Below are 20,896 nucleotides of genomic sequence, written 5' to 3' on the forward strand. Positions count from 1 at the left end.
GCGCTCAGTCCTGGTGCCAGCCACAACAACATGCTCAGGGTTTATTCCTTTCACCATTTTTATTGATCACTCCGATATTTCTGGCTTGTAATTCCCAACATTGAGTAGCAGAGAAGAGCAAATGACTAAACCCATCCGAATGGCACTGGAAGAGAGAGGGAGATTTACATGAAGCTGACCTTGCTGCTCTTCCAAAGCAATGTGCACAACATTTCTCAGTGTGCACCCATTTGCCTTATTTTTACCTCTCTTCTCTCATGTGAAGAGGAGAGATTTAAGTGAGATCCAGGTGTCAGTTCCAACAAAGTCACTAAGTCTGAAAAAGCAGAGCAGTGACTCTAGAAACACAAGGACAGCAAAAACAGAGCAGGAGACACATGAGCAGAACATTTTGTTGCTGCCAACATGGACAAGGGTAACAAGTCCCCCATCTCCCTGGCTGCTGCAGCATGAATGGAGACCAAGGGGGAGAATGAAATGCTTTTGCACAAAGAAGAAATAGCACCTGCAGCAAGGCTTCCTCCATGCAAGTTCACACCACCCAGAACCAGGGCTTGCCCTCAGATGTGGTTCTTTTCCTCCCACATGGGGTGATACCTGTCTAGTTGACTCGTCACAGCCTCTTGTGGTTTCCCTATGTTTTCTGGCAGTTCAGGGACCTTGGGGACAATGACTGTGAACCTCAGGGTGAGAGGAGCGCTTTCTCCCCCAGGTAACAGCAGCAGTGTCTGGGTTAGCAGCTGCCAGTGGGGATGTGGGAAGGTTCCACGCTCTCCAGGACAGCATTGCTTGGATACTGATGTCTCCTCAGCTGCTCAGCAATGCAGCACTGCTTTGTCCTTCAAGTGCCACACTCTGGGTTTCATCTCAGTCAGGCACAAGAATCTCAGCGGTTGTTTAGGAGCACACGTTGCCCAGCTCCACTGCTTTGAGCAGATAGAAGGGGTTTTTGTCAGATATGATGCAGAAAACCCCCCAAAGCTTCTGCTTGCCTGCATCGGACTTTCTCAGACGGATCAGGGTTGAACTGGCAGAGGAGTGACTGGAGCTGGTGTCTCACCATAGCTCAGATAGACCCTGGCTGTCAGGGCAGACGTGTTACACTGATTTATGAGGAACTCTAAACCTCTCCAAGAGTTCTCTGGCTGCCTGCAGCATGGTCCAGCCTGATCACTTGTTCACGTGGCAGAGTGTGAGAGCTCAGATGAGGCTGCTTTGGTCAGACCCCTGACCCTGTGAGGGCAGCTCTGCTCTGGGATAGGCTGGGATGCAGCAGCCACAGATACACAGGGAGCACAGGCTGAGGGGGTGGGTGGTCCTAAGGAGGATGAATTCCCACTGAGGCATTCTGAAGATGAGCTTGCCCCAATTAGGAAGCTAATTTTCTGTCCGAAAGGGCCCTCAGAAATCAATACCGATTCTGGACCATTTCCTCTTGGGCACTGCTCAGGAAGGCTGGGCTTTCAGCAGGCAGTGTCACACAGCATGGCAGGTAATACATTCATTTATGGGTTCCTTTATGCCGGATAATTTCCAAGCCACTCTCCAAAATGCATGGCAGACATTTCCAGGCACACAGTCCCTGCCTTTGCTGGGTATAACATGGTTAACATGACTCAGCAACATCATTCAGGAACAGCAATATGATTTTCCCTGAAAGAAATCCTTTAAGAGCAAACAGCTCATGTTTATGGATACAAAATGCTTTGAACTCACCCAGCAATTCCTCTGTTGGCCACCTCTTCAGTGTTTCCTTGAGAACATGCACCAACACTGCATCTTTGACAGTCATTTTCGTGGCCTGACCAGCCTGAAGGAGCATCCAGAAGAGGATTTCATTATTTCATCTGGAGATAGGACCTCAAAATTTGGCATCAGATCCCGTTGGCATAGTGAGCTGGCACCAAAACTCAACTTTTCTGATTTGACAAGTATGCATCAAACTCCATGGCTGCATGTGACTGTAGGTGGTAGGAGGTATAGATGTGGTTTAAACTCTCCAGAACTGGTTTGTTGGCTGCATTAATCTCAAAAACTCAACTGTAATTGAAATTATGGAACTTTGGTGTTCCAGAAACAGCAGCAAATGCTTGTTTATCATCCTGCACATAATCCCATCCAGGTGTTATCCAAGTTCTTGGTGTTTCAATCCAAATTGCTAACAAGCCTGGGCATGGTTTTAATAATGCAACACAAGAATCATCTCGGCATGTTGTGGGGAAAGAGCACAGAAGAACGTTTCAGGCTTGACACGTCTCAGTTAACCAGAGCTCTCTCACGGAAAAGACGGAGTCAGAAACTGTTGCGGTTTTGTGTCAGGAAATGGCAGTGGATTTGAACAAGGAATGGACTTTGGCTGTCAAGCAGTCAAATTCAACTCAAAGCTCCTGGAAGTCATTAACAACGCTGTTCCTTGGGTTCCTTCATCAGGAACTCACTGAATGCCTCGAGTTCTTCTAAGCAGAATTCCCATGACTTTTATCAGAATCCCTGTTTCAAAGGAAGCTCAGCACTGGAGCTCCCTGACTCAGTGCTCCGTGGTGGGAGGTGACAGCATGTCCCCTTATAGTGCCTCCCTCGGTGGCCAGGGCTGACCTGAAATGATTTCAGGTTCTGTGAAGAACTTTGTGAGACTCATTTCAGGCAGAGGTAAAGATTCTTTATCTCACTGTCAGAAAAAAATGCTCCATTTGCTTCATCCATTCAGGTCTGTCTGCGATATCCTTTCTCTCACATGTTGGTTCAGGCAGATGCACTCAACTCGATCACCAGCTCTTGCAGAGATGCACTCAGATCTGTGGATCTTCTTTCAAAATGCTGCTGCTCCCTGCTGTCTGACAGAAAGGCAAGGAACAGATCTTGCCAGGTGGTTCATGAAGTACTCGAGTGCCTAAAACCCCAGTGATCTTGTGGGTAACAGTTCTCCTCTCAGCCATAATGAAGAGTGTGTTCACTTCACTGGGGAGTGCTGGAAAATTAATTTCCTTGGCATGTAACAATGCTGCTGCAAGGGCTGAGAGCTTGAGGAGGTGGCACTGGTGCTTCTCACCATGAACTCCACAGAGAAGACAGTCTCACACATTGATGAGGAAATAGCAAAGCTCAGACACAAAGTCCTGTAATGTCCTGGCTACTGTGCTGATCTTCTTCCTGCCCTGAGGTCTGCTGATATGAATGTGATATGATTCCTTCTGATGCAGGGGCCCTATAAGTTGATTTGTGTGAAATCTTTTGGTGAGTCACAGTTTTTAATCTCAAATTCTGGGTGAGCAACTGAGCCCAGGTCCTGTACTTTCAGGGATTTTGCTTCACAGGGAGGTTGTCCTGAAGCTGGTGACCCCTTTTCCTCCCGGAAAAGCCTCACAATCTGTGGTGCTCAGGTTCAGAGCAATCCCACCTGGGACTTACAGGATGTCTGTGGGGCGGGAGCAAAGATCCAAAGTGTCCCACACTGCACAGAAGTATCTCTGTCATTGTCAGGAACACTGCTGAGGAGGTGACAGACTGGCTGGTGGAGAAGCACCAGGGACAAAAATGACAGGAAAAGATGTGTTAGAACAGGAGGTGGTGATGGTACTGATGTCAGTGGTCATCCAGATCGCAGTGCCCACCTCCCTGCAGCTTCTCAGACATCAGGGTGGGAGACACAGGACAACAAGCTGATGTGCCACAGAGATGTGACAGGACAGCGAGACAGGTCCCTGACACCTCCTGGCAAGGACAGAAAGGAACGTGCAAACCCAGCACATTTTTGTCACCTGAAAAAAGCCCAGCAGACATGAGGAGGACTTGACAGCTGGCATCCTCTGCATTGTTCCAGGGAATCCTGGAAAGACTGGCTGAATACTTTGTGTCTTGGTGCTTGCATGCTGGGTGGGCTCCTTGCACACACCCACCCTGGTGAGAACGTGTGTGCAGCAGTGCGACTGAAACCACTTTGGGTTTCGTTTTGCTTTAAAGTCGAAGACTCTCCTTTCCTGGGAGGTCTCACATTGGAATGCCCTTGGCACAGCAGCACATCCCAGCTGAGCTCCTTCCCAGCCCCTTCTCTGCACTGGCAGCTGTGGGTTTGTTGAGCAGGCAAGGCAAATGCATGGACAGGATGAAGACCAAGAGATGAATCTGTTGATTTATGAGATTACAGATCCTCAGTTACAGGCCATCCAGGTGGAACTCTCCAAGTGAACCAAGTACTGACTCTTCTGAAGGAAAGATTTTTCATGAAAGCTGAGTTAGGCCAGACAGATCCCTGGGGCAGAGGACACAGGCTGGAGGGGAGTAAGCAGACAGAAAAGATGACAGCAGAGAAGATTGGAAAAGAGAAAAATCCCCTGGAGAGCTTCTTTTCTGTCACCTGGAATGACTGAGGTCCCCTCAAGAGAAGGAGCTCTCTACTTTGCAGGTAGGAGGCTGTAAGAGATTGTGAGTGGAGATGATGCCAAGTGACTGCCTCATGAATCTCATGTTGAGAGAGGAGCAGTGGGAGATCACCACCAGCACAGAACAGAAAGACTCTGTCTCCTGAATTAATAACCTGAAGCAACTGTTCTGCTTCAGGCAGCCACAGGAAAATGCAAAACTCAGACGCAGGTTGCATTTACTGGGTGTTATTATTTCAGATGAAATTCAAAGCCAGAGCAGGCAGGACAGGACATAGAACTATGCAAACACCACATGTGGGACTTGCCTTTCCCCACATTAGATGTGCTAAAAAAAGGCACAGAGAAGGTATTCAGTTACCCCATGAATAAGACAAGAGAGTTTCCTTTGTAGATATGAAAAGGGCCCCCCCAAAAAGTAATAATTGACTGTGCCTCCAACAGCAAACTCACCCAGCCTTTGTGTCTGATCAGAAAAAGGTTTTACAGCAGAGCAAAGCTCACGTCTCATTGAGCTTTTCATCCTTTCCTTGCAAGGTTATCCTGCTGACAAAGCCACTCTTACCCCAGCCTTGTGGCAAGGGAAGCCAAAGCACTCCCTGTGACAGCAGCCACACAGTCAGGTGTTCCTTCCTCCTGTTCCTTTCTCCTTCCTTAGGAGGACAAAGGACACCAGCTGGGCCCCCAGACCCTCCAGGCTCAGCTCCCAGAGCCCTCCTGTCCCTCTGCACGTGTCTCCTTGCAATGGACACACAAACCCAGATGCTCCCACAGGGACATGTGCACCTCCCCAGCTCCCTGCTCCTTCCAAGCTCACTGCACTGCTGCCTGCAGCACCACCTTCAGGCACTGGTCCATAGGTGGGCAACAGGTAGAGTGGGCTGAGTACATCACCTGAACCCCAAGCCACCACCTGAACCCCCAAAACCATCAAGCAACCCTCCAGACCCCTCCTGAAGGGGTGCACTCCAGCTTCTTGTTCCCCTCTCCATAGGTACATCCAGGATTACCCCGTCCCAGGAGCAGAACCCAGCCTGTGCCCTTGTCAGATTTCATGTGGCTGGTGACACACCCAAATCTGCCAAGGTCTCTCTCTCTCAAGGGACTCACAGTCTCCTCCTAATTTAGGATCACAAGAAGCAAACTTCCTTAAGTGTGTCCAGGTCATTGATAAAAGCATCCAAGAAAATTGGCCCTAAAACTGAGCACCACCAGCCTGATATTATCCCATGGACTGCAGCTCTTTGAGCCCAGTTGTCCCCTCAGGGAAGCAGAGATGGAGCCACACCACAGTGGTGAGCTGCAGACACTGTTACAGCACTGCCCTGGTGTGCACAGACCACCAGTGGGTGTCCACAAGGGTTGAATCAGGGCAATAAACACCTGGGCAGGTGTGTTGTACATTAATATTCCAAGTGTGGGCTACATGGATTACAGCTCATTAGTTAGGGCTGTCTGCTGCCTCAGTCTGTGGGTCAGGTTTACGTCATCTAATTCTTCCAAATTCAAATCATTCCATCATTCTCTCATCATAGAAACTGATGGTTTGAGAAAATGAGGCAAAATGCCTTCTAAAGCCTGCTGTATCTCAGAACAACACCCTTGCTCTCTCTCACTTGCATTCCTTTTTGGAAGAGTGTGCCAGTTGCCTGATACCAAATTGACTAACAGGAGTGAGATAAGCAGCTGTTTGCTGTTGATAGATGCAATATTGCACACACAGCCACTGTGAGCAATTAAAAGCTTTATTTATTGCTATCTCTGTAGTGTGGTATAAGAACTCGAAAGGTCAGCTACAGTGGCAACAACGAATAGCACATACTAATTAGATGTAATTATAAAGATGAATTCCCAGACAAAATATGAGCTGGGATCAGCCTGGTCACCAAGAGGACACTCAAATGTTTGATAAAAGTGAGACTGCATATCTGGTTTTCTAAGCTGGACTGTAGGCTTTATCACACATGTGCTCTCACAGTGAGGAGAGAAGGTATTAATATAGTGAAGCCTGTAGCAGTCTCTATGGTTACAGCTAACATTTTCTAATATAAGCCATTGTCTTCAGATGCTTAACTTTCCATGTTTCAACTGCTTAGGCTGAAATTTTCCATCGCTGCTCATTGTTTCCAGGTGAATTCTCTAGCAATCAGGTTAGCAAATGTACTGGAGAATTCCAGCAGATTCTCATGCTGAAACGGCAATTGGAAATTGGGCAGGGACTTAATTTTATCATCTGTTCCCATCCTCCCCAATTTACCCCATGGCTTGGTGACTTTCAAAGACTCAGCAGATCCTGCTGGAGGTTTTGAGCTGGAATTCCCAAGCATGACATCTCCTGGTGGTGAATCAGTCCCTGCTGGGCACTGCCCCGCGCTGCCAGAGCCCGTGCCCTGCACACTGCCCCCGAGTCCTGCAGAGCTCAAACAGGGCCCTGACCCTCAGGGCTGTACCCAGGGGCTGAGGAAACATGAGCCAGGCCGAGTTTTGCATCTGCAGCTCCTCATCTGAGCCTGTTATAAATATCTGTGCCCACCCTGCTGTAACTGTGGCAGTTTCTGTGTCAGCTCCAGTGGCACAAACCCTGTGAGGTGGATCCAAACACCTTGAGTGAGAACAGCCATCCTGCAGGACTCCAGTTTCTAACAACAGCCCCCAACCCTATGCTGTGACATAGGAATTTCAAAACCTGGACTGAAAATATTTTCTTTGTGGAAAAGAGGCATCCAAGCCTGTCCAGCTCCCAGCAGCACACAGACAGTCAGGTTTCCTGTGCCATCACCTCTGTGTGTGCTGGGCTCTGCTCATCTAAACTGTGGCACAGGGTGGGAAAATGAATTCTGTGAGCTGTGCCTTGGCTCAGAGGAGCCAAGAGGTTCTCACACATAACCTGCAGAGGTTCTTCAGCCAAGCTGAACAAGAACAAGCAACAGCTTGTTCTTTCTGCAGTCTCTTTACCACCTTGGCACTCTTCACATCTTCATTCACCACTTTTTCTATTTTTCAGAGTTCGGGCCATGGTTTGCTGAGTTTAAACTCTGTGAATCACAGAATCATTAAGGTTGGAAAAGACCATCAAAATCATCAAACCCAACCTTTGACCAAAGGCTCCCATGCCCACTAAACCACACTGGGAAGTGCCACCTTTACTTGTTTTCTGAACACTTACAGGCGTGGTGACTCCACCACTTCCCTGGGCAGACTGTGCTTAATAACTCTTTCAGTAAAGAATTTTGTCTCTATATACAGTGGGTGTGATAAACATTTTTTAAAAACCCAGATTACAGTTGGCAACCTTATAAACCAACCAACTTTTACAAAAAATTACACAGTTACTCCTAGATATTCCTGATTTCCTAATTAATTTTTGCCAACGTTAACCTCTTGAAAGTATTCCCCAAGTGATGACTGGTTGTCTCTCTTTGCCCTCAGGTGTGCTGTGGCTCTCAGTGGTGTCCGAGGTGTTGTACATCATGCTGTTGGTCGTTGGGTTCAGCCTCATGTGCCTCGAGCTCTTTCATTCAAGCAGTGTCATAGATGGGCTCAAGTTAAATGCCTTTGCTGCTGTCTTCACTGTGCTTTCAGGTAGGAACCTCCCCCTCCCTTTTCACCGCCTCAAAGCAAAATTCTGCAACTCTGAGAGAATAAAAAACCAGAGGCTCCAAGACTCTCTTATCCCCATTTCGCTATTGCAATTTTTCAATGTAATTTTTTGTTCCTTTGGCACAAAGACTGCATGATAAATTTGCCTCTTGCCAGGGAGAAGTGAATATCCTCATTCCTGATTTCACAGCAGCAACGCAGTAATTATCCTTCCCGCACAGCCATTACCACAGCTCCAGCCTCAGCTCCATTTGCAGCATCATCATACTCATTTTCCAGAGGAAACTTAAAAACACGTAACGCTGAAAATTCTTTTTTTCTTTGTTAATCCTGAAAGTAGGTGAAGGCTGGAAAACCAAAGAAAGGAGCTAATCTTGTTAATTAACCAAATTGAGAATGAAAAGGGTTCTAATAATGGCACTGAGGAGCAGCCCCAAGGGTGACCTGGGACATGAACATCTCTCACAACAACTGCTTCGGGCTATTTTCATGCTCGGTCTGTACTTGGGGCCTCTCACCATCTGAACTTGAGGAAATGCCCCTTCCCTTCTGTGAAGCTTTTTCTGGCTTGAACCCCCACTTTCCAGGATTCATACAAGCAGCCAGAGTGCTCATGTGAGCACTCCTGCATGGACCTCTCAGGCAAAAAGAATTCCTGCAATAGAAGTGCATTTTATTCTGCTGCATTTTATTCTGCTGCATTTCAGGCTGGAAGACGTTATAACAGGCAGTGTACATTCTGGGAAGGAGCTTGTATCTTCAGGGATAGCAGCAAATTGTGAAATAGTAACAAAAAGAAAAGGTCAGAAGTAAAGCTGAGTGACAAAAAAATCTGATAAGAACAGCCAAAGCATATTTTTCTGCTTTGGATATAATTTGGAACTTAAAAAAAAAAAAAAATCAGTTCCATTTTCAAAATCAAACTATGTGGAATTCTTCAGCATTCAATCAATTACTTCCATGCTGTTCCTCTCTCCCTTCACCATTAACTGCAGTTTTAAAGTTTTGTAAGAATGATGAAGTTTTCTTTCCTACACAACTTTCTATTTTTATTTTGGCCTTCCCTCTTCCTAAGTACATTGCCAAGATAGTCCAAATATAAACTTCAAAATTTACAGGGAAAAATGATAGAGGAATTGAAACAAGGATAAAACCCCAAACCCCAGCATGCTGCTAGCTGTTATTTTCAATGACGGGGTTATCAGAGGAAAGAAGAAAACTATATTTATTTAAGCTTAGCATATTTATAATGACATAGCTTAATAGAAATTAGGTAATGAAGGGGACTTTCCATTGGAGCATAACACTTCTCATTAAATTCATGCTTGAGTTCCCTCATAAAAGTTCAATGAGATCTCCACCTTCTCATAGCTCAACATCTAAAGGTTAGGAAAAAACATCCTAACAGTGTGGTCACTTATTGTTGTTCCTTAATCCCCTACCAGCCATTAAAAAAATACCCCACAACATCACAATTTTGGTATCCCTCTTAACCATACACAAACTAAAAAAATTACACGTCTCTCACGTAATATTTATAATAAAACATCTTAATTACTGTGATATATTCTATAAACAGCATTTCTAGTAAAAAATATCAGAAAATGGTTTAAAATACATTAGTCTTTTCCAAATACCCTTCATCTCCAGCTTTCCAAAGTTCCTTAACCTCTTCCATTACCAACACCTCCAAAGAGCTCTGGTCCTGCAGGGCTCATGATCTCAAGCCAGCTATAAATGGTCAGTGCTCCTGCACTGCCCCCCACTCCAGCACACCACCTTACCAGGATCTCCCATCTGCAAACACCTCTTGCCCCAGACCCTGGATGGGTGCAGGCATTGTGCCCTCCCTGCCCAGCCTTGAGCAGCCAGCTGGGGGAAAAGATGATCCTGTGTCACAGGCAGCTCATTTTAGCTCATTAAATGTACAGCAATATGGACCAGGGGGTATCCCCATGGAGAACTTGGCAAGGCACAGCTAAAATGGACCAAACCGAAAGTCAGGAAGCAGCACAACAAAAGATTTGCATTATTCTGCTTTAGTTTGGATGTGGCACAACAGCACCAACAGCCCTGCCAGGTGCAGACCCAGCCCTGTCCCTCCCTGCCATTAGGCAGACAAAGCAAAGAACACCACGTTTCCAGGCTTTGGTGGTGACCTCCTCCTCACCTGGATCAGTGGACTGTCACCTCAGCCTCCCACACAGCCACAGGGCTGAACGTGGCTGAAACCCTGTGCAAGGTTTGCGTGACAGAACAGAGCAGCTCAGCCCTGCTGAGGCTCGTCCTGGCTGGGCCAAACCTCCTGCTGGCTCTGAGTGACTATGAACGGTCTCAGGGCAGTCTGTAAGATTTTATTAGGGTTGAAAATTACTGACAGGACATACAGAAACAGTAAACCCTCAACTTAAGATCAAGGCACAGCTGTCAGCTGAAGAAAAATCCACTGATTTAAAAAGTTATACAACCAGAAATGAGCAAGGTGTGCAGCACTTTTCTGTGCTCCCATTAGGCCACCCACCCTGCCCAGATCTCATTTCTCCTGGAGTGAGTTGCTCTTTCCACCTCCTATCTTTGCAGTGTGTCACTCCAACACGAGGCAGCTGAGCAAATCACCCCAGCTCCCTGTAACACAGTGTCTTCTCTCAGCCTCTGCCGTTGTTTGTATCAAATCTGACATTTGTCTTGCTGAAGGTCCTGCTTAACATGCCCACAACACAAACATTCCCCAGCTTCCCTCCCCCAGAACTGCCCTGAATCATCCACGTGTCTGGGGAGACTAAGAGTGTTTTAGGTTTTGAAAGTAAGAAGGAAAGAAGAGACAATAATTCAGTATGGTTGGGGGAGGGAAATCTGGATCTTCCACGTACAGGAAGGGCAACCATGGAAAGAAGTAGGTGGTCAGAGAGAACAGTGAATGAATGGTGCAAAGTGTAACACACAGACCTCACTGTACCCACCAGGGCAGAATATGGGTGTTTCCAAGTGCCTTGAACTGCCACTGCAGCACAAGAGGCTTTTGCCCATCTGTAGGCCCCAAGAACTATTTGGGATATAGTGATCCAGCCCCACCTCCTTAGCCTGATCCCACACTTTCCTGAGCTCATTGGGGATCATCACCCTGCACTGCCCAGGTGCTATGGCAGGAACATCCCAAATTATTGTAGCTAGAAAATACTCCAAGCCTCAGAGCTGCTCCTGACCACCACTGCTTGAAAAGTGGGGTTTGATTTTCCTCAGAGGGATGTTTAAATATAAAGTTCAGGTGGTTTTTTCTGTTTAAACTGCAGGACCACACTGGCCAGCTAAAGGCAGAGCCACTCAGGCCACCCTGTGATTTACTGCAGCCTTGCTCTTTAATATCACAGGGCCTGAAGGCTCTAACACATTGTCTAATCCTCACCCAGTTGCAGTTCTCTCAGGGAGCTATAACAGTCTCACAAAAGCAGCACCAGCACTGCACCATCAAAAGTATCCCAGTGGTGTCCTCTCAGCACACATCATCAGGAGAACCAAGCTCACTTCCTTGTGCAACTTGCAAGTGTTTTATGAGTGTTCAGATTCATAAATCTTAGCAACTACTGGGACAAAATATGGTTCTTTGGCATGAACACATTGAGTCTGCATTGCCTGCAGAAGCCTCTCTCCTCATTCTCACCTGAGGCCTGTCTGGGATGGGCTGTGAGATAGCTGTGGGTGGCACAGCCCTGGTTTGCAGCAGCAGGGTTGGTGGGGATGCTCATTGTGCAACATTTTCTTCAACAATTTTCTTCCTTCAACTCCTCTTTTAATTGAGAATTCAGTATGATGCAAAATATTGAGCTCTCAGTCATATCTTTCCTCTGCCCATGCAGCTCCCTCCTCCACAGTAGAACAGGAGGCATAAAAGTACAACAAAGACTTTTTTGCAGCTCTCAAAGCACTTCCAAGCAGTAGCTCCCTCAAGAATGAGAAAAAGCATTGGCAGAAAAATTCCTGTTCTAATCCCTGCTTCCCAGGTCTCTTGGGGATGGTGGCACACATGATGTACACTCAAGTTTTCCAAGTGACAGTCAGCCTTGGGCCAGAGGACTGGCGACCACATTCCTGGGACTATGGATGGTCCTTCTGGTAAGTGTCACCACCAGTTCCTCTCTTTTCTCTTTGGAGTTGTTCCATCACCCTGTTGGGAGGTGAATTGCACATATCACCTCCAATTGCCAGGAACACGCCTGTGGATTTCCAGCTGCCAAACTTGCAGGAGCACAAGCCCCCGGGGCTGTGCAGTTTTTGAGGTGTGGGGGACAGTTAGGGGTGGCTGTGCAGCAGCAGCTGTGCTATCAGCAGGTACAGAGCATTTGTAAATAAACAGCACCCACAATTACCAACACAGATTGAGCACTCTCATTAAAGTTCAATTTAGGAACATAATTGCCATGGCATTTCTGAGACTTTTAGACTTTTCTTTTTTTTCCCCCCTTGTTTTTAATTAATGTCTCAGTTGAACCTTACAGTGCAGCTTTTAACACAACTGCAGAGGAAGGTTCAGTGCTCCTGGCATGATGAGACTTCCCTGTGGATCATGGGGAGAAGGCTTGGGAAAATGGACATGGCATTTTTTTTTTTTTTACCTTTCCCATTTATCTTCTAAAATCTCATAAAACTAATTTGACCAAGACACAGCAACTGTGTTATATTGCTTGCAAGTTTATAAGAAGCTTAACAAGAGCAGGAGGCTGTGGAGAATAAAAATACCTGCAAACAACATCCCCATTCCTCCAGAGGCATCAGCCTCTTTGGATGGATAGAGAAAATACCTTCTTCTTGTCATTTCTAAATATAGCACATTATTTTCTTTCCATCTCAAAGCAAAAATAACAATCTTTGCTAACACCAGTAAATAAATATAAATACTTCTCATGCACAGCACTGCAGGGAATTATTAGTCTTTCCTTCTCACCTCTCTATGCTGTGTTTCATAGGAGGAGTTGCTACCATTTTAGCAACATGTTACGAAATACCAATCACATTATATTTAAAATACAGCTTATTTTGTGTCTCAATAATGAATATTTATTGCATGTGATGATGGACTTATAAATACATTGCATTCCCATATTTATAATATTTATAATATTTATATTAATATTTATAACAACTCTGTCACAATAATTGTATAATTTTCAATATATTTAAATAATAAGGCGTATTTGTCTTCAGTAATCTATTTTGTAATTTACTGCAATACTCAAACTTCGGAATGCTGTTGAATGTCTTGCATGAACAACACTCATTAGATTATTCTCCATCTTGTGCAAGCCAAGAGCCCCCATGGCTCAGAGTGGGCACCAGGGTCCCTCAGGGCATCCTGAGCTCTCCCTGGGCCCACTCATCCCACCCACACTCCCTGCTGGGAGCTGTGTCCCATAGAGATGGAGCTGGGAGCTGGTATCCCATGGGAGGTGGGTTTGGGAGCCGTGCTCCATGGGAGATGAAGTCCAGACCCCAGCCCTGTCCCAGAGCAGCCTCTTCCTCAGCTCTCCCTGGGCAACCACAGCCAGAGAGGGCACAGTAGGCTTTGGTTTAAGGACCAGGACTGCCCCTGGGTTAGGTCTCGCTGTGGAGGACTCTGGAGACACCCACAAGCAGGGAAATATGTGGGAGCAACATCCCCTCTGCCCGTATTGCTGGGGTGAGACCTCACTCCACACAGCCACTGTGGGAGCTGAGCTCCTCTCCAGCTACTGCAGCCACAAAGCTCCTTCTTGCATTTAGTAGTCTCCCTCCCTCCCTCCCTTCCTCCTTCCCTTCCCTGATGCTTCCAAGGCAGCACATTTATCCGTGCAGGATGTGGGGCACGGTGCAAACATTGGCTCTGCTGGGACGGGGGTGAGCAGCAGCGGCACTTTCAGCCTGCAGTGGTGCTCAGCAGCCTGAGGAAGGCCATGGGGTCCCTCATGCCACACTAGTGATGAGTAGCAGACCTGGAAAAGGAAGCTCTGGAAGGCAAATGAAGCAAAAACAAGGCTTCTGCCTTCCAGCTAACACTGAGCCACCACTGTTGTACAGACCAGAGAGCTTCAACCTCCCCTGACACCACCCAGACTTGAACATCTTCTTTAAGAAGGGTTAATCACAAATGCCCATCCAGCCTGGTGGAAAACCACACATGTAGGAATTATTTTCTGCTCCATCTGGGTTCTGGTGACATCCTGGAACATGAGCTTTGAGAACCCCTCACCCAGCAGCATAACCACCACCCTGATTTTCAGCCTGCTGTAAATGTGCCACTGCAGCACCCAGCCACAGAACACGGCCCAGAGAACTGAAACAGCCCTGACAAGTGAGGCCAGGGAACGCTGTCCCCATGGCCAAGAGTCAAAGGGTCTTGGGGATCCAGACTGCCATCCCTTTCCCAAGTGCCAGCGGGAAAACTAAGTTTTCTGTGACTCAACTTCCTCTCTATCAAAAGGGAATGATAAAAACACCCCTCCCCAAAATGAGCAGACTGTTTACAGTCTGCTCAGATGTCTCAGGGTTGGCCTCTGTTATCCTACCCCATTCCCAAGGCACTGGCAAAGCCTGAAGGTTGTTCTGGTCTCTGGCATGAGTCAGGAGTGGGCCAGGGGATTCTCCAGGCAAGGGATTTCAGTGCCTCTGAGGATCAGTAGCTGTTTAAGTTAAGACTCTCTAAAGAAAATAAATATTAAAAGCCTGAGCTGTTTAAGCCATGGAGGAACATGAGAGCCCAGCCCTGAGCGCAGCTACAGGAAGCTCTGTGGGTACAGTCCCACCACATCTGGGGCACAGCTGGCATGGACCATTAACAGCATTGCTGTTAAAGAGGTCTTCACCTAAGGCAGGTGTAACTCTTGAAGGTGGGACAGCCACTGCTTGCAATTCAAAATACATAGCATTTAACCAAGGTCCATAAAAACTAAAGCACATCTATCCTAATTGCCTAATTACTATAATTTCCCAAATGCCAGACACTGAGAGTCTTCATTCTGTATTTCCTTCTCTGAACCTTTCAACACTTCTGATTTCATGATTAGAAACCATCAGAAACATCCAAGAGAAGTTCTCCCTCAAATGTCATTCCCCAGGCACCTCCCAGGCACAGTGAGGTATGTGGATTTGGCTGGCTTCTTCCTGAATACTCTTTAGGAGCCCAGCTGGAAATGTTTGCAGCTGCTGGAGCTCTTCCACACACTCCACGTGGGAGGAAGACTCATGCCAGGAAGACTCAGGCCAGGAAGATGCTGTGCCTGGACACTCACACCTAGCACAAGTTCCCTTCCCACTTCTCCTCCCAACCATGGGAAACTTCAGGGAACTTTGTCACCCCAGGGGTCACTACATTTCCTTCTCATTTGATTGCATCTGGCAAACAGGTTCAAAAATGACAAGGAAGGAGCTGCCTCCACACATCTCATTGCCTCGGGAGTCCCTGCAGGACTTGTTATAAGCTGAATTTTGAAATCATTGAAATGAGCCATTTCTGTTTACTTGAGTCACTTTTTCCCTAGATTTTTCAGTCCATGAATATGTGCTCTTTTTCAAGTTTTGTCTAATTTGAAATGAGAAACTGCTTCCTTGTCGGCAGGTCCTTTGCAGAATGGGAAAATAGCTCATGCTGAGGGCTGTGTTGACAATGAGTATTTATAAGATAATGCTACTGGGGCTGGATTCTTTCTGCTCTGCATAATTCAGATCAATTTGTTACAGAAAAAGTGCAAAAAGGAGCAGGTAAAGTGTGTCACCATCATAGATGATGAAGTTAATCCAACTTAGTTAGGGAGCCACTGTGAAATATGTGTAGCCAGAGTTGATGGGCTGAGTGTGAAGCCAAGGGGAGCTTGAATGCAGAGAAGCTCTGCTGACAAAAGGAGGAATTCAGGGTCTTTTTTTGCAGCCTCATTTCATGCTCAAAAAGCATCTCAGCTCCTTGGGGCCATGAGTCCCTCGCCAGCCCCATCTGAACTTGAGGTCAGGGAGGGCAGAAGAACCTGAGGGGAAGCCCTGTCCACAAGCAGGGAACAGAGCACCTCCCAGCTGAGCCTGCTTGCCAGGAGACCCAGGACAACACCTGCTGCTCTTCCAGCTTTGCATTGGGCCAGTCTTCTTTTTTTCTTCCACTTTTCTCCCTCTGCCTCTCTGTGCTCCTGGTTGGTACTTGCAGGCATCCTGCCCCTGGCTGGCCAAGGTTGGCTGGCACTGCCTTCACACTGAGGGGGTCAGTCAGGAGACCCCCAGGTTGGGTGACTCCACAAAATGGAAGTGTTGTCTTTTAAAAAAAAGGAATGCCAGAAGTGTCCATGAACCAGGAAAGAAGGAAATACAGTAGTCTGATGAAGGCATGAAAAGCAGATTAGAAACCATCCCTGCAGTGGCATTGTGCAGCCAGTGTCCCATGGATGCTGGAAGACTGCTCCAAAAGACTCTCTGGGGCATTACTCCTTCCAGGAGTGCATGGATTTTAGGACTCGTCTGCAAGGCTCTGAGGCATTTCAGAGGGAAATCAGGAGGTGTTTGGCTCTGGTGTCAGAGTGCACCAAGTGTTCACCTTAGCACATGGTTCTCCATGGGATGAAGGCTGTGCCCAGCCCCAGCCCAGCCTCCTGCCTTCCTGAGCATGAGCCACAGGTCTTTCGAGGTAAGATGAGAAGAACAGGTTTGTCCCCTCCACCTTCCCTGCCTGGTCCCACCCTGTGTGTGTGTGTCTGAAATATGACATGAGCTGCTGTCTTAACCCAGCTCTGTCTGCTGGTTTCTCTCTCCACAGTCTGGCGTGGGGCTCTTTCACCTGCTGCATGGCGGCCTCCGTCACCACCCTCAACTCTTACACTAAGACTGTCATTGAGTTCAGACACAAGCGCAAAATCTTTGAGCAGGGCTTTCGAGAAGAGCAGAACTTCCTAGACCAGGAAGCCATCAAGTACTTCAGAGAAAGGTCAGTGCAGCCAGTCACTCGATCAGGGGAGGTTTCCACGGACTCTGCTGGTTTCAGAAAATCCAGGCTCTCACCCACTTCAGTGGGTGAAGTCTCTGAGACACCTGGAGAAGGCATGTGTGAAAGGCAAACGCAAAAGGTCCTCCTTGATTTGTTTTTTCTTAAATTTTGTGATGTCTCAGTGTCCACCCTTTCTCCTATACTCACTAAAAGTTTTTACAATATGCAGCCAATTCACAAAAAGCTGTGCTGCCAATGTAAGCTGATTTTCCCTCTCTAGAAAGGTAAAATTGTGGGGGTGTACCAAATGTGACATCCATCCTTTCTCAGCATGTGCAACAGGCACCTCCCAGTAATCCCAACAGCTGCTGAGGCATTTTCCAGCCACCACCAGGACACTTTGGGGTTGCCATCTCCCATGGTCACATGTCTACAATCCATCCCTGGCTTCTTGGCACAACCCATCCTCTGGAGCAAATCCACACAAACACAGCAGGAACACTGCACTGCACTGCAGGAACACCCACACGGTGCCACCCCCACTGCCACCGGGGTCATAGCTGGGCTGCAGTCCTGGTGCGTCCCAAGGCCCAAAGGTGCTCTGTCACTCTGCCCAGTAGCTGACCCCTGTGGCTGCTCCAGGGACCTGCTGCCCCCTTTCTTTGGTGAGAAAGTTAAGGCTTTGTTTAAAGCTGTGGATTGAGAAGAGCACACAGCTCCTGGGCTCACACAGCAGGGATGGGCTCCACAGGGTGATATACCTTCACAGGATGAAGAGCTGAGAAGTACAGAAAATCCTCACCAAAAGCCTATGAGCTGAAGTGATATAAAGATATTTTGGGGGCAGAAAATATAAGCAGGATGGATCTCTGTTCGTCAGACCAGTGGGGCACTTTCTCCGTGGTGGAAGAGAGTGGTTGGGAAGCTCTGAGGGGACAGAAGGTTTGGAATGATCAGCATTTCAGCAGCAGAGTGAGGAGCTCTCCTGGGAGGGCAGAACTAGAGAGCTTCCATGATTATAGCTTTTCCTTGGTTATCATGTTTGTTATTCTGTTGTTACAGTTATCCCCCTGCTAACGTCCAAGTTTTCACTCTACCTTTCAGACTGGAAGGAAAAGAGAAATGAGGCAAACAACCATGATTTTCCTAATTTTGCATTTGGACATGACAGTGAATTCTAAAATATTCTCTGTGGGAGAAAAGAAAGCCCAGACACAGTGAAGAGGAAGGGGTCAGTGTGTGCCTTGGGGTAAATCAGCACTCAGGGAGGGAAACCAGGCGAATTATTGAAGCGAGAATTGCAGATAAGAGCCCAGCAGAATTATAAGGAACAGTGTCTTGAGTTAGATTGGGAAATGCTAGGGAAACTTGTTCAAGTACCACTACTGCCCCTTCTGGAACAGTAAATAGCAAAATACATGGATGGCCCACAGGACAGTGACCTCTTTCTCTCGCATGGGTACTGTGGATTTGATTTGGGCTCCTCTTGCCCTCACAATATGACACAATCCCACCCCCAACAATTCCCTCCTCGGTCACCTCCTCCCCGCCCTTCCACACACACTTGGCACACACAGCTCAAGCATGTGGTGTTCCCAAACTTCATGATTATGACTTTCTTTTTTTATATCGTATTATTTTAATTGTTGTATCTGAATACATAATAGGAAGCCCAGAGACAGTGTTACCATGGGATCATTCTGGAGATTTAAAGCTGTGCAGCAATATACAAAATTTTTAATTTTTAAAGTGATCATATTCATGCCCAGCTTCCCTGCTGTGACCTGGGAATGCTCTGGCTGCAGGGGGTCCAAGGACTGTCCATTAGCAACACCCTGTTGCTGCATGCTGTGGGTGCCCTCAGTCCCACACAACTTCCCCAAGCTCCCATCTGCCTTTGCACAAATAGAAAATAAAATAAATCCTCTTTCCTTCCTGTGCATATACCCAGGGATACTTCACATTCCCTCCTACTCCTCCACCTCCATGTTCCTTTTCATACCTCATGAATAAAACCCTCCAGCCTTTCTTCCTTCCAGTTACTTTGCACATATCTTTACCCTTTCTGCCTGTTCCTTTGCCTCAGTGCACACTCAGCACCCCCTGGCCACACATATCCAACCTCTGTGCTGGACACACCCTGTGCAACAGGCACTTTCCTATATGTCTGCTGAAAATTAAAGCTTTATCATTATTCCCAACAGCTCCATTTATCATCTGGGACTCAAGGAAGGAAAGTGTCAGCCCCATTTTGCATGATAAAACCTTTTTGTCAGAATATTATTCTACAGGCCCCTGCTCCCAGGGAAGAAATTTGCTTTATGAAAAGTGCTGGCAGTAAAATGCTGCCAATCTTGCACGTGTTTCCTCAAATATATCATTGTATTGCACTTATTTTTAATTGCACGTAACTGCATATAACAGCAGAAGATTTGCTAGAAACGTAGATGTAAGAGCTGAAATGGTCCCTTGAGAGCTGCCAGCTGAACAGCTGTGCTCCTGTCCCCAGCAGTGCGGGAGGTGCAGGGGATGAGCCACATCATTCCATGGTTTGCTGGGCTGATCCCCCCTCCAGCAGCTCCCCATCCCCTCCCCTTGCACAGCAGCCTCGCCCTCTGTGTCCCTGCTGCTCCTTCACTTCACTCTCCACATCCCAAGGGCAGCCTCTGCTCTGAAGAACATAGGGAAGACCTTTAGAACCACATGAATGTCTGTGTACACTCCAAATTCTGCTCCACAGCCTGCTGTGACTCCACCTTAGCCAGCACATGGGGTTATCCAGCCCTGAGTCAGTCTCACAGGATCACATCCAAACCCTCTGCCTCCCTCTCCCCCAAGGCTCTGCCTCTCACCAGCCAAGCATCTCACTGTTCCTATCACTGGGAAAACATTTAAGCAGATGCTGAAAAATCAAAGATTCATGGTGTTGCATACAATTATTTCCTATCCGGACCTGGGATACTTTGAAAAGTCCAGACAAAACAGATTCTGTAGTTCACACCATGAAATCAAAAGATACTAGAGCTCTTCAGATATAACAAGTACAGTAGCCCTCAGGGTAACTCTGAGAAAAACAGGTCAATTGTACAGACTTGGAGGTATTATTCATGCTTTAAGTGTTCTATAAAATTATCAGAATTATCTGCAAAGTCAGCTTTCAGTCCTTGTCCTTTAAGTGTTTTTCCTTCCTTTCTTCTTGTCTTCCTTAGAAATGAATATTTGTCTATACCTTTGCTCATCTTTTTCAGGTTTTTAGTTAATTGTGTGTCAGTTCATAACAAGTATCTCTCTTCCATCCCACCCAGTTTCTCTTTCTGCTCTGTTTCACATGAATACTCTTGCCCCACATGGTCATGAGCACAGTCCCTTGTGTCTGGTTTACCCCAGCCAGGAGAGGAGGAACCCTCACTGCCCTTCTGCTTCCTTCCTTCCTGCTCTGAGGATCCCTCCAGAAAAGCCAAAGGGACAGGGATTCTTTGTTCTCTCCCATGGAGTCTGATAATCTCTGTGACAGCCAGCTGAAGGAATGGTGACAGACCTTCTCCGCTGTCCCTGCCCAGCTGTTTAGTAGCTGCTGCTTTAGCAGCTTTAGCTCTCCCCTGCTGCTTTAGCAGCTTTGTCCCTACGGCTGTGTAATAATTAAGATGCATTCACAAGAATTCTGCTCACACAACTGGCTCCACCAACACTATCATCACATCCATCCAGGCAAGGGCCAGCACAGCCAGCTTACCCATACTCAATGCCTTCCCCAAGTTTGTTCTCAGTTTCTTGCCTTCTTTTTTTCATATATTAAAGAAACCCTTTCAGCCACCCTCCCCAGCAGACTTTTCCCTTCTCCCAGGATTCTGGTGGATTTTGCTTTCAGGTAAAGAATGAAAAGTTTCCTCTCTGCTCCTTTGCTTTGCTGGGGGCAGGGCAGGAATTGCTGGTGGGGCAGAGGGAGCCCCTGGGCAAGGGGCACAGCTGCAGGGACAACAGCAGG

The 20,896-nt window shown here is 47.1% G+C and overlaps 1 protein-coding gene across 3 annotated transcripts in view; it reads left to right on the top strand.

Annotated features, from left to right (window-relative positions):
* The window catches only part of GSG1L (GSG1 like), a 56,593-nt gene that overhangs the window by 25,915 nt on the left and 9,782 nt on the right, over nucleotides 1–20,896 (top strand). For 2 of the 3 annotated variants that reach the window (XR_001864304.1, XM_017741247.1), the window contains exons 3-5: nucleotides 7,809–7,961; nucleotides 11,978–12,089; nucleotides 16,744–16,911. Coding sequence is in view for 2 of the 3 variants with exons in the window: in XM_017741247.1 (XP_017596736.1) it covers nucleotides 7,809–7,961; nucleotides 11,978–12,089; nucleotides 16,744–16,911 (433 nt within the window). In the remaining variant the exon portion in view is untranslated. The remainder of the gene's footprint in view (nucleotides 1–7,808; nucleotides 7,962–11,977; nucleotides 12,090–16,743; nucleotides 16,912–20,896) is intronic. The other variant, XM_017741248.1, reaches the window with a different exon arrangement.

Source organism: Corvus brachyrhynchos, unplaced genomic scaffold (genome assembly GCF_000691975.1).
Source record: "Corvus brachyrhynchos isolate BGI_N302 unplaced genomic scaffold, ASM69197v1 scaffold58, whole genome shotgun sequence".
In the NCBI taxonomy this organism is placed as follows: Eukaryota; Metazoa; Chordata; class Aves; order Passeriformes; family Corvidae; genus Corvus; species Corvus brachyrhynchos.